Raw genomic sequence first — 13752 nt, forward strand, 5'->3', positions numbered from 1 at the left:
AGACCTGACAGAATCAGTAGTGATGCTGACTTGTTTGGGGAAAAAAACAAGGTATCACAGCAGCACAGGGCCTTTTTTCTTTTTTCTTACTTTCTTTTTACAGAAAGGGGGAAAAAAGGGAAAGTATAGGATCAAAAGAAGTCTTGAGCCTCAGCAGCAGACGCACAGTCGAGTCAGTCGATTGCAGAAGAAGAGACGAATGTTAAGAAAACTCATTCCACTTGTCCAATTTGCGCTCAGTGTTCTGACACGGCCTGCAGATCAGCAGGTGCTTCACAGCCTCGGCTCGGACCGTCCACCTTTCATCTCTGTTTAAGTTTGAGCCATGCGGGCAGATCTCCAGGCTAGTTTTTTTTTGGGGGTGAACCTGCTCTGGCTCGTCTGACCCGCTGCGCTCTTTCTACATCGCTTTTCATGCTCAAGCAAAGAGACGCAGGCGCCTTTAACCGAATTTCAAATAGATTAGAGAAGCAGCGCCCGAGCCGCTGTGGTGTTCCTAGAGGCTCGCCCCCTAGCGATGCCTCCTGGTAGACAAGCTTTACTGTAATGAGGGCCTAGCTGAAGGAAGTTGGCTAAGACTCTGCCTGAGGCTTCTTATCAAAGGCTCATGATTCAGATTTTTTTAACTTCTTCCTCTTTAATGAACTTGTCTCTGTTTCCATCATGCTTCTCTATAACCTTGTTTTAAAGCGTCTCGCACACATAAAGGAGGTCGATCCTCCCTTCTGACTAAAACAAAACGAGTGGGAGGGAAAAACATCACTCACAGCAAATTCATTAAAACAACACCAGATTCATAATGAAATACTTCGAATGCTTCGTCTTCAAGTGTTCCCCGACTCCGTCTTCTCCCTTTTACTCTCTGTTTGTTCTCTCTTTTAGTTTCACTTCAAACCAACATGATGAATTATTTTAAAAAATATTTTAAAAAATATATATAAAAAATATATATAAAAACATTTTTTTGGATGATTGCATAATCCCCCCCTCGCCTTTGTCTCCTTTTCACCTGTAGGTATCGGGGCTCAGAAAGTGCGAGTGGAAGAGGAGCTGGAGGCGTATCCCACAGAGTCCGTGGATCTCCGTTGCCAGTTCATCGATGGAGGAGGCCGGACCAAGCTCACACAGGTCTGTGGATGAAATTGTGCTTTTTAGTAGGTTTGGAACCAGTGAATTTCAAAGTAAGACCGACAAGGTGGTTAGAGCTAATGGAGTGAAGTCATTGGAAAAATATGAGGAGGAGAATGGTTTATATGGAGGTCATGAAGGTCAATCCCTCCCACATGATCTTTCCACTCCTCAGATAAAAATCAGGACCTGTCGACAAAGAGACTCGCAAACTCGGCCTTGTTAAAAGAATACTCTGAGCTGCATTAGATCCGGCCAACTTCTTTTATGCGCATTTTCAATTTGTGAATAAAAAAGAAGCAGAAAAGCTGGAAATTCAAACAAAAGATGAAACACCACAAAAGTTTTATGCACTCGGCTGAGGTGAAAAAAGTTGGTGTGTCGACGAAGTGCAATGGAAACTTCAGATCTGTGTGGAGCGATGTGGAGAATGTTCCTTAAATTAATACATGAATAAGAAATAAATGTTCTCCACCTCATTTTTGTTCCCTTGAGGTTCGCCTGCTGCTCTCATCTTGTTGTGTCCTCTCTGCAGTGATTTTAATGGCCGCCACCTGTTTATCTATAAAATCCAACTCCTTTTTTTTTTTTAAGTTGTGGCGAAACGCTCATTAATTTGCATTTTCTTTTGTCTGTTTTCTGGAAATTTGGTTCGAATTGGTGCTGAATTTAAATATGAACTTGACTATTGTGGCTTAACAAGCAAATGATTTACATATTACACTTAATTACTATCAAGCAATTTGTGAGTTTGGCGATTTGCACACAGCAGGGGGGGGGGGGGGGGGGGTGGTTAAAGCTGGGTATGCTTGAAAATAACTGCCCACATTTTCAGACAGTCTCCTCCTAAAGGTATTTATTGTGTAAGACTCGTTTGTGCACAGACTCATTTGTGCAAATAATGCAAACGGAAAGTTTCAAACCCTCAAACTTGATTGGCAGTTTACAGTGTTGGACACAGCCGACAGTAACACTAAAACAAACAATAAACAATACAATAATACAATAAAGTAAAAAATGGATTGGACTGGGGCGACCCGGTAGCTGAACGGTTAGGGCGCCCTGAGCAGTTTGATTTCAGACGGATTCTTTCCCCTGCGCTCTATCCCTGCATTGCCTCTTCATTTTCACTGTCCTGTTTAATAACGGCACGGAAAATTCCCCCAAAAAATCAAATAAATAAATAAATAAAGAAGTTATAACATTATTATTGTTATTGTTGTTTGTTTGATATTGTGATAGCATCGTTATCGTGAATTCTTTTGGCTGCGACAGTCGTGTGGGTGAAAATCTGATATCATCACACACCCTAGTTGGATTTATGTGAGGCTAGCTTGCAAACATGCTAACAATAATACTCTGGACCCGTTGGCTACTACTCGCCACACGGATGAAATTCACAGAAAAAGACAGCAAACAAGACAAAACATCCCAAAAAACCTCACAGAATTCCTTTAGCAGTTTTAAACAGTGTCTGTACCAGCTGCAGTTTCACAAACGATGCAGATTGAAAAAGACGAACGGAAATACAAAACAAACACAACAACGCACACGAGCCACAAATGAAAAAACATGCTGCAGGAAGACGAAACGAAAACACCAAGAGCAGACACGCTGCAAAAACAGAAACGATGCAACAGCAAAAAAAACACACAAAGCTGCCTGAAGGACATTTGTTGACAGCGATCAACATCATGTCGTGTGACCTGCGTTACCTCGGTAATACGCCATGAAAACCATCCTAAAAGTCAAGTCTTTCTGAGCAGTGTTTTATATTTTGTGACAGTTCCGTCACTGTCGCTGTCACTGTCAGAGTTTTCACATTCAGCTCATTTTAATTTGAATATTTGAAAGTCAATTTATTTCGCCAAACCCCAGATGACAACTTATCTGACACCACCTGAACTCCTCTGATGTGCTATCACACACCAAGTCGACTGAAGCAAAAACACTATCAGCTTCTGGTGTGATCTGTCCCCTGTGACTGCTGGACGGAATCAATAGACAATTTGTTCACATACAAAAACTGAAATTACAGACGACACTTAACTGCCGTCTGATATTTTCCCTACAATCTACATCTAACGAGGGCGTCTCATCCTCTAATTTTTTCCGACATCTGCGTTACAATCTGTCTTCCTCCTTGTAACCTTCAGCCCCCTGCGCTGTTTACTAAATGTTTATTGATGAACTTTATTCCCTCTCCTTCCTGGTCTACTTCAGCCAGCAGTTTGTATTTGAAACTGTCACTTTGGGAAGTGGAAAAGAAAAGGAAATCCATTTGGTACAAAGTCACAGTGTTCTCCCTGGCGGTGCAGGCTCATACAGAGACATCAATATTGTTCACATATCAGAAATCTTAAGAAGAAAAGCCTGCAAGACCATTCTCTTTGAAATTGTGTTCTTTATAATGGCGATTGGGTCCTTCAGAGAGTGTTTGCTGCTCTAAGAGACCTTTAATTTCATCCTGTAATAGATTCTTGGCTCTGAACTCACACAGCTTTAATTGAGTTTGATATTTTGCAGCTATAAGTCAAATTCTTTCAGGTGTCGTGGGTGATAGACCGGAGCAGATTTCAATATTTGTTCAGAGAAATTTCAAATCATTTTGTGTGTGTGTGTGTGTGTGTGTATATATAATAATATACTGCTGCTGCAGTACAGTCTGTTTGTTAAATGTGAGGTGAAAGGGACAGGAGCATGTCAGTATCCTGAGGCGTCTGATTGCCTCAGTTTCTGGTGAAAATCTCCTCTCCACATTGAAGGTTCAGTGTCATCTACACTTTCCAAGATTATAAATATCTCTGATGTCCATCGTAAATAAATATCCAAAAAATCTTTTTTGAATGCACAGAAAAAAAGACTTTTCCTTATTTTCATCTGTATGATAGGATGGTCCTCCGGCAGTTCCAGAACTTAAGTGAGAATCATATTGATTTTAAGTTTCTTCAAAATATCAAAGTAAGCCGGTAATAGATGCCTGTATGCACAACGGATACACTGCACACAAGAACTACGAGTAGCTATGTTGGTGTATTTTTCACGGAGCCTGTGTGTATACAACTATAGCAGGGGTAAATAATTAAACATCAAAGGTCCAGTTAGACAAAATTTTTAAGCAGAAATCCAGAAACTTGGGTCAGTGGTCAACTACATAACAACCAAGTGCTTCATTTTACAAGATGAAATAAAAACAGTGGCTTGACCTCTTCTATCCCACTTTCCCCACCTATTTCTAGGACGTGGTCTCTCACCCTTTGTGTTTATCTTACTCCCTGACTCGAGCCGCAATGATTGGCTGAGTAGAGTAATGTGACCAGTGCTGTGAAGGCTAGAAAAGCTGTGCTGGTTGAACTACAACTGAGCCCGGATAGGCCGCCACCTGGGTCCGGTACCAGACCTCTGAAACGGCCACGACTTCCCCGAATCCAACCACTAACCACTGGTTTTCTATCCAGGTGTCTTGGATCTGGGAACCCACTGACGGCCAAAGGGACAACATTGCTGTTTACCACCCGATCTACGGACAGAGTTTCCCCAACGTGGCTTTCAAAGACCGAGTCGCCTTCCTGCACAACAGTCTGGAGAATCCGTCCATCAGGATTTCTAAGCTGAGAATGTCCGACGCCGGCCGCTACACCTGCGAGTACGCCACCTATCCTTCTGGAAACGAACAAGGGACGACCACCCTCATCATGCTCGGTGAGTAGAGACCTGTGAGGTGTCCACGCAACACAATCAACAAGCTGCTGTGTACTTCAGATACAGCTGAGGAGTTTTGATGTTCACATGTAAAGGGTTGGAACACCAAAAAGGTCAACAGTATTTCTCTCCTGCAGAAAAGAGCCGTGCTTGAAACGGGCTTTCAACGCCTGTTCTGCTACATCAGCCTTGACAAGCACCTCCCTAGCCATCTGCTTATCATTGCTTTCTATACAAGAGATTCCCCCTGGACCCAAAGTCTGAGAAGAAGCAATTTAAAACATTTGACGAGTATTCTCAGGGTATATATACTGTGAAAAACAAGGAAGATGGGTGAGAGAGATTCAGACGTGGAGCTACATGTTGAGTATCAGTCTTTACACTGTAGTTAGACCCATTTCCTTCGCTGATGCGATTTGATCAGCAGGCAGTCTGCAATGTAAGATAAACTGTAAGTCTTTATTCCAAACTCCCACTCTTTAGGTTTAGCCAACATGAACTTTGCTTATGTAAGACACCGTTATATTGGATTATTAGCAGGTTGACAGCTTGTCAGCAGGTAATTATGGATGCAGGAAGAACTCATGTTTAGGTAATGGTTCTATAAAGGCACAAAGTATTAACATATTTTCAAACAGTAACTGATTTATTTGACAGTTGGTTTAGCACGGGGATGCTTCAGCACGGTGCTAACACGGTGATGGACCTGGTTACACAACACTGTCTTGTACCTCGTATTAACCCGGTGAGTGGGTCCAATAGATGCTGTACAGATGCTGCCCTTTGCCACAACAGCTCGCCAACACGTCAGTTCTGTGCACAAACACATCATCAAGGGTGACCTCTGCTGTGACCTGCTTGACGCACAGTATTTGAGCAGTCATAATATTCAGTTTAATTACAGTAAGGTCAGCTTTGACTAAATGACTGAATTAATTACTTGTTGAGGACCCTCACTGTGATAATAAGACGAAGACGGTTCAGATAATCCCGCTGTAGCCCTGTGTTCACACCGTTCTTGTGCTCGTAAACGTGGCAAACAATCACTTGACATCTCTCTCTGAGGAATTTAGCCTCTGACTTTTATTATGACTGATTTATTGAGACTTTACATCCATATCACATCAGCTATAATTGCTCTAATTAGACTAATAGAGGTGTCAACACTGTTTCTGCATCTTTGGATCACACGTGAAAATATTGTAAGTGTATTCAAATATCGCAGTCCATTCCTGAATCACGCACAGACCTGATGCACAGACTTTTAGATTCAGAGTGACTTCCGAGGACGTTGGTAAGTCCATCTTAATTAACACCCTTCAGCTCACCTAGAAATCATAGAGTTGAGAATCATCATGTTTTCAAGTGTCACAGTAATCCAGTTGTAGCTGTTTGTCCATCCATGGATAGTTTGAAAACAGTATCTGTTGAAAACCTGCTGGTGATAGCCACGGCCTCGTGAAAGCGATATCTCAGGAATGCCGTGATCTGTCTCGTCCTGAAGAGGGCTTCAGTGTCGTGAGCCCACTTCAGGTTTTTATTGATCTTACTTGGAAGAAGTCCGTCCTCTTCACTTCCTCTCTCTGGATGACACCAGGACAGGGGGGGCCGCCTGGTTCTCTGGTGGTGCACCACAAGCTTATTGGTTTAGCTGACATTGAGCTTCGAGTGATTGTTGTTGCACCATGTGACAAAGCTCTCTGTCAGTCCTCTGTCCTCAACTGTAATAACAGTCTCTAAAGTGAAGACGGCATGTTTCAAGATTATTCACAGGAATCACACGTCACCTTTTATTAATGATTTTTTATTATTATTATTATCTGGACAAATGTGCATGTAAGCTGTTATCCCCCACACAACACCTCAGAAACAGACACACAATGAACCCACAAATGACACTGACCAAAAGGTTGTATTTTGAATCTACAAACAGAACTAGTTAAATAAATTAAACAAAACAAAGTACAAAACAAAATGTAAGAAAATACATAAATACTTGCAGTATAATGGTGATAGTTACTCAGAGATGACAGTCTTAGGTTTCTCAAAAAAGGATATTAAACGGCCCCAAACTCTAAAGAACTTATTCACAGACTTTCGAGTGGAGTAATTGATTTCTACAGTGGGAGTGAGCGGGACGGGCAAAATCTCTCCATTTGAATAGTAGCGTTTCGAGCCAGTAAAGAGGTGAAACCAGCGCACCCTGTTTGGTTTTGGGTGACGTCAGTTCTAATGGAGGAATCGTGAAGATGGGGCTCTGCTCTATGGGACAGATAGAGAAAGTTCGGAACACTGATTTCCAAAAATTCAGCTGCACCTGAGCACGACCAGAACATATGAAGAAGTGAGGCAGGGGCGTGTTTACATTCGTCACAGCGTCCACCTCAGGGTTAGTTCAGGTGAGTTTTCTTTATGAAATATGAGCTTGATGTACTGCTTTCATCATACACTCAAACAATTTTAAATTGTGGGGGGGTGTTGGAGGAGGTTGGGGAATGCAGTTGTTTTAATTTTGTCTGACCCTTAGTCCCCCAGTGTCAGACCCTCTGCTCTCATTAAATAATACGTTGTATTAACAAGAGGCTAAGATAGGATACACACGTTAGCTTTCATTAGCAAGCCGCTAATGCCCCCCCCCCCCTCCCCAGAAGGTGCTACAGGGCCTTAAAGGTCGAGAGCCATCACTGAACTGAACTCCACAAACACTGCCCCCCTCCAAACACAACACCACACAGCAAAGGACAGAAGATCTGAAACACTGCAAGTGTTCACTTTGCATTTACACTTCACTAATGCAAGAGCATCTAATGTATGTTTCTTGTATTATTTTTTTCATCTCCTTCGTTGGCGCTTACCTGCACGGACAGGTGCGTGTCTGGTGAGCATGTGAAACGTTTTGAGGAGCTGTGCAGCAGATTTTGTTTAGCGACAGTGTTCAGTGACAATAAAGACTTTCTGTCCTTCTCTAAGAACTGGCCAGAATATGAAATCTGGAGAACGGCTTTAAGCTACCTCAGTGTCTTGATTTTTGAAAGTGAGTGGATGTTTAGTTGCTGTTAGCAGGGGACGCATCCTGTTTGTAATGGGAGACAGCTGGTGTTATTCATCCACCCACATTTCCTCCCGTTTGCACTCCGCTTACAAAGGAATCAGATTTCTGGTGTCTCTCTCTCGCAGTGAGCAGCTCTGAAGAAGCTTCGCACCTGAATGGGAAAAACAACAGTTTCTTTGATTGTCATATGGAAGGACTGTGCTTACAGTATAAGGCCTGTAGCATCAGCGCTTGTACGATTTAAGAGTGCATACATTCAGCATAATAGCAGGCTCAAGGAACAATACTTTGAACTGAGACACTGCAGTTGCTGAATTCATATTCTGTGCAGTTTAATTCAATCTGCCCTGGTGCTTTTTTCTTTTTTCTTATATAAATTTTGATTGTCCGATGTTTGATACTTTTTTTTTTTTTTACTTTTTCTTGCACAAATTTGGTGCAATTTCAGAACATTATATTTATTTGGTCCCAACACAATAAAGGAAGAATTGAAAGCCAGGTTGCTTTCTGAAAGAAACAAAAGCATTCTTTCAGGTGTGGTGACACCGTGTACTTAATTTGTTCCTGCCTCAAATGCGGGTCTGGGGATTCCTTATCTGCTACACTAAAATAGTGTGCATAGACTCTCTTGTAAGTCACTGTGGAGATGCTGTTCAGTAAGCGAGCAGTAATTAAAATAAATTCATTACACCAGTTGTTGCAGCCAGTATGGGTCATGGAAAGAGGTGCTTTACAATTCCTTTCATGTGTTCTCCCAGCTGGGCCGGTAATATTTCCCTCAGTAGTTTTTCTAAGTAAACCTTCACACAACAATACAAAATCCACTCCGGAAGCTTCTTTCACAGAGAAGCGAGCACACAGGAGATGCAGAGCTTGGCTGTCTCGCAGAGAAAACATGGAGAGATATTTTGGCGGGTTTGCAGATGGATGTGGGCTAAGCCTCCTTAACTGCTGCTGCTGCTGCTGCTGCTGCTGCTGGCACAAAGCAGAGGTAGACTGGGAAATACCTGCTAGAAAGCTCACTGAATCACCTTTTGTCTGGAGCTGCAGCAGCTCTGAGCTCCCTGCGACAGACTTGTCCATTAAAAATCCACTTGGCGAAGTAAGTCAGTGGAAGACGGTCACATTTTACCTTATTGGATATAGAATCCATATGAGCCAATCACATTAGACCTTATTGAATCCACAACTGCTTGCAGCCAATCACATTACATCTTATTGGATAGAAAACCACCAAGACCCCAATCATATCACAACTTATTTAAGTATGAATGCATAATCCCGACAGCCAATCATATTATAACTTATTGGATACAGCACCTCTGCCAGCCAATCTTATTACCACTTATTGGGGTGTGAATAAAGAATCACTCACTTGGCAGCAATGTCATATCCTCTTGGATGGGGACCATACAAAATGAACGTCTGCCAATTATACTGCATTGTATATAGTGTAGCCAGCAGGACAGCGATAAAGTCGCAGGTGAGTGAAAAATCATCCTCATTGTTCTGAATTAGAAGAGGAAGGTGGTCAGACTCCAGAGGTGAGGGGAGTGGACCGCAGGCTGAAGCGTCACTGGCTGGAGTCCGTACATCAACACAGTGAATAAGTGGCAGATTGGAGTGGCGCTTCTGCCAGAAATGACTCAGTGGTGGAGTTGAAGTTGATGGGTGGAGCTAAAGATTTTTTTTTTTTTCCTGGCAAAACATTAACATTATTGAAGTCCAGTGAAAAAAGGCAATAAACTGAAAACTGGCAATCTGGCCACTGCATTAAAAATGTAGTTTAGCCTAAAGCAATGTCCCGATTGCACACTCCACATTCTAGTTCAGGTTTTTAAGTGTGTTTTATACTCAGTATAGAAAGATGTGTCAGTTTCTAAGTGTACAGTACATAGTTACTCATTATGTACATGACCCACTATTTTTAAGTACATATATTATTAAATATGTATTGTATTACATATAAAAAAAAATACCAACAATTATACTAAATGACTTGATTTTTAAGTAGGTGTTAATATGTCTCACAATGCACCATTATTATAGAGGAAGAGGAAGAGGTAGTCAGTGTTGGAGAAAGGGTGAAACTGTACTTAGAATATACCACTGTTAGTATTTGAATAATATTAGTATGGAATTAGGACATACTGCTACTTACACTGGGGTCTGTTCTACAGCAGGGATTTGCGGCCGCTGGCTTCATGCAGATCGCAAACAGAGGCAGTGTTTCACAAATAGCTGTCACTTGTCAGTCCTGCAGGACTCGTCATGCTCGTGCATTGGTCATTAGCTTAGCATTTGCTTTGATTAGTGAAATGCTTCAATATTAATTTAAGAGGAAAATATCTTATGGTGGGAATTGCAGATTACATGGTGTGAATTTGGTTAAACAGTTCGACTAGCTATCCCCACCCAGGTTTAGCCTTTGTTGTAACCTTGTTAGCAGTCTTAGTTTTCCATGATCTGCGTTGTCATGGTAACCACCACCTATATTTTCATGTCTAACAAAGGATTTCTGGGTGCTCCGGTATTGAGCTTAAGCTCAGTAAATGAGAATTTGTCCACCTGTGGGACTGGTCTACGTCTGAGAAATGTTTTCATGACTAAAACCTGAGTCCTCTCCTCATTCGTGCAGGTGATGTTTTGATTCCAGCCAGTGAACAAGGGATTAAATGCTCTTCTCTACCTCAGCACCTACTCTTCAGGCATTCTTTAGTAAAGCATTATGACCCCAGTAGCTCCAGTCAGTTGCTCAGTAGCCAGAAGCAATAAGACTGTGGTTGTACCGAGCAGCTCCCAGGTGAAAATATGTGTAAGAGTGAGAAACGAGTTCTTGCTCTGAAGAAATTCATGTGTGCAAAGCAAACCTTCCCTGGATGAGTAAAGGTTAAAGAGAAATTATAGAAGTTATCCCCCCTCGGCCTGCCAGGACAGTGCTCAGTACATTTTTAGGTTCAAGCACTGACGACACAGTTTTTTCCGAAAACCACATCCTGACTGAGTGGAAGTACCTTGACGTCCAGAGTGATTGATATCCTCAGGTAAGGAGGGAAAAGATAACACGAGGAAAATAAGAACAGAAATATTTTCCATGCACTGAAGATTTGTCAGCAGATGCACCAGAACTACAATAACAAATGGAACAGAATCCACCTTCGTTATGGTGGAGTTGTTGATAACAGAAGAAGAAGTGTACATTTGCCCTTCGATAGCAGCTTTGAATCAGTAACATTGCAGTTTCATGCAGCAGCACAAAGGGACTTGAAATGTGAGGCCTTCAGGTTTCTTTTTATCTGTGTTTAGAGGCTAAAGTCTGAGCCGGGCTTAGAAGTAAAAATGATGTGTTTTCACTTCAGGAAATTATTATTTATTTTTCTTTTCTTTGTAGATTTTTTTTCTTTACATTTTAGGCACTTAGCTTGTGCTCTCAAAACTTGAATTAGCTAAATCAGTCTCTAGCTTAAATAAACACATTTTGTCAACATTTCTAACAGACAGTAATGAGATGTCAAAACAACACACACTGCAGAATAATTGCAGTATAAACTATTCTAGTTTTCCTTGAATATTCATTTATTGTTAACAGTCGAGGAGACGTTGAGAGCCAAACAGATGTTTTTCCCAACAATGTCTGGAAATATTCAACAGCAGTGTGTCAAGCTGAGAGATGTTTACAAACCTGGGCAGCTGGTGAGACATGAATTCCAAAAACGTAACAAGATCCAGAAGCCTTTATTGATTTTTGGCTAATGTATGCAGCAAAGTAGAAAATAAAAACAAAAATACATCACTTGGCTGCATTCATCAGGGTACGGCAGTGAATAAATCCATGTTTAGAGAGAAAGAGAGGAGGAGGAAAGATTGATATGTGCCACCAGCCAGTGCTGCTAAATCCAAATCTGAGTGCTGTGCAGCCTCAGCGTCAGTGTTACCAGACATAGTTTGGTGATCCTACTGCATGTCAGAACCCCAGCTGAACAATAGTGACATGTTGTTGTTGTTGTAGGCAATACAGAGCATTTAGCTTGTTTCCATTTTGTGCTTGAACCAACAGAGTTGAAGTATAGAGTAATAAAGCTCTGTGGCCTTAGGGTTCACAGCTAGGTATTCACAAAGTGGTCAGATTTACTCTCTTTGTCTTCCCCCTGCTGGGGATGAATTCAAGACAGATGGAGATGAGTTGATGGATGACGCTGACAGACGGGGGGGGGGGGGGCATTGTATGAAAACATCAAGAAGCATAGTGACAAAGATCAGTTAAAAATTAGACTTTTGATTTCTCAAAGAACAAGACTAAAACTGGGCCGCATCCTTCTGAGGCTGCATTTGACTAGACTGTTCCATTCCGAAGGCTCCTTCAAATGCGGCTCAGAAATGTGTCCTTGTTTTCCTGGGCTCGATCCGGGTGGATCCTTCGAGGCCAAACCTATCCCAAGATTCAATGCACGCGGGTAATGAAAGCAAACAACACTGACAGAGGCTTAGGATTACACTTTTAAATGTAAGTATTGGGTTTCAGGTCAGTCCAACAGCTAACAGTACAACTGTTAAAACCAAGGCCCTTAAAACCTCAAGTGTTAGTGAAAAAAAGTTAGCTAGGCAACAGGAGTTGCACTTTAGATGTAACGGTAAGGGCGGGCAAAGCGAAAATCCTCCATCGACCGGACCGTCTCATTTAGGTTTGGCCTTTGTGGTGTACTTCATAGACTGTGTGACACAGCTTAAGAGTCTAGAGCCATGCTAGCAGCTCTGCAAAGTCATACCTAGCTAATTTGAGCTAAATGCTAATGTCCAAATAGTCATTGAGACATTTAACTAAAAATCTAAAATGTCAACATCTCGGTGGCACTAGAGGAAAAGTCAGGCGATCGTTAAAGTCATTAGGATTCATCCTCTGGGGACAGTGAATTCAAATCTGGTTGATTTGAGGCAGCAAATGGTGACAGGTTTCAGTCCAAAAAGTCTAACCAGCCACGTGTAAGATATTTGCAGCATTTGGATTCTGGACCAAGTGCGACAAACCTCTTGTAATCTGGTTTAGCTGGGTCTTCAAAAGACTCCAGTCTGGCTCCAATCTGGCCCAGTTCTGGTCCACATCCTGGTTAGTGTTGGTGTCCTTCCAGCCAAAAGTGATGGCTCCATCAGTGTTTTCTAACTGGGTGCCTGGTTGGTTTCAACACAAACTCTGAGACTATGACAGATGTCAGCTGTCCTGTGACAACGCCACCTTAATCCTGCAACAGCCGGCTTCACACTCAGTTACAAATCTTCACACTTGGCAGATATTCCCAATTTGTTTAGGATTCAAACTGGAAATCTTCCAGTCGCAGGCCTTGTTCTGTGAGAGCTGCCAAGGTGAGAAGAAAGACTGTCTCAGAGAAGTCCCAGGTTCAACTTTGGGTAAGCGTATGAGAATCCCAAACAGCTACAGGGACAGTTTCACAGCACATGTCTCTCTGATGGACAACACTCAAATGGCCCACAATTTAAATTTAGAAATTGAAATCTAATTGTTTCTGGAGCGCAAATCATATCTCCATACTGTAGTCCACATATGTTCGTTTGGAAAAGTTTATAACTGATGTTTCTGTTATAAAAACCAAAATCCTTGGCCAGGCACTTATCAAAAGGCATTTTGAATATTTAAAATCAAAGCATGTGGTGAATATGACTTGTGCAGAGATGTGTTCACCTCTCAAGCTTTTTAAGTGCCTGGTTTCCTAAACCAAACACACCTCATGCAGTTAATGGTGTTTGGAAAGATTACTGTAATGCATTTCTCCTGTCTCCTTGTCAGTCGCTGGCATTCAGCCTGCTTATACTACCACAGGGTGGGGTTTGTGTGTGTGTGTGTGTGTGTGTGTGTG

General features: G+C 42.0%; 1 protein-coding gene across 2 annotated transcripts in view; it reads left to right on the forward strand.

The window, feature by feature from the left end:
- pvrl2l (PVR cell adhesion molecule related 2 like) overlaps positions 1 to 13752 on the forward strand; it is a 285080-nt gene that overhangs the window by 117002 nt on the left and 154326 nt on the right. For both annotated transcript variants that reach the window (XM_023394849.2, XM_023394850.2), the window contains exons 2-3: positions 1016 to 1128; positions 4587 to 4830. In XM_023394849.2, the coding sequence (XP_023250617.1) occupies positions 1016 to 1128; positions 4587 to 4830 (357 nt within the window). The remainder of the gene's footprint in view (positions 1 to 1015; positions 1129 to 4586; positions 4831 to 13752) is intronic.

This window comes from Seriola lalandi, unplaced genomic scaffold (genome assembly GCF_002814215.2).
Source record: "Seriola lalandi dorsalis isolate HSWRI2012SDOR001 ecotype SW California unplaced genomic scaffold, Sedor1 jcf7180002054954, whole genome shotgun sequence".
In the NCBI taxonomy this organism is placed as follows: Eukaryota; Metazoa; Chordata; class Actinopteri; order Carangiformes; family Carangidae; genus Seriola; species Seriola lalandi.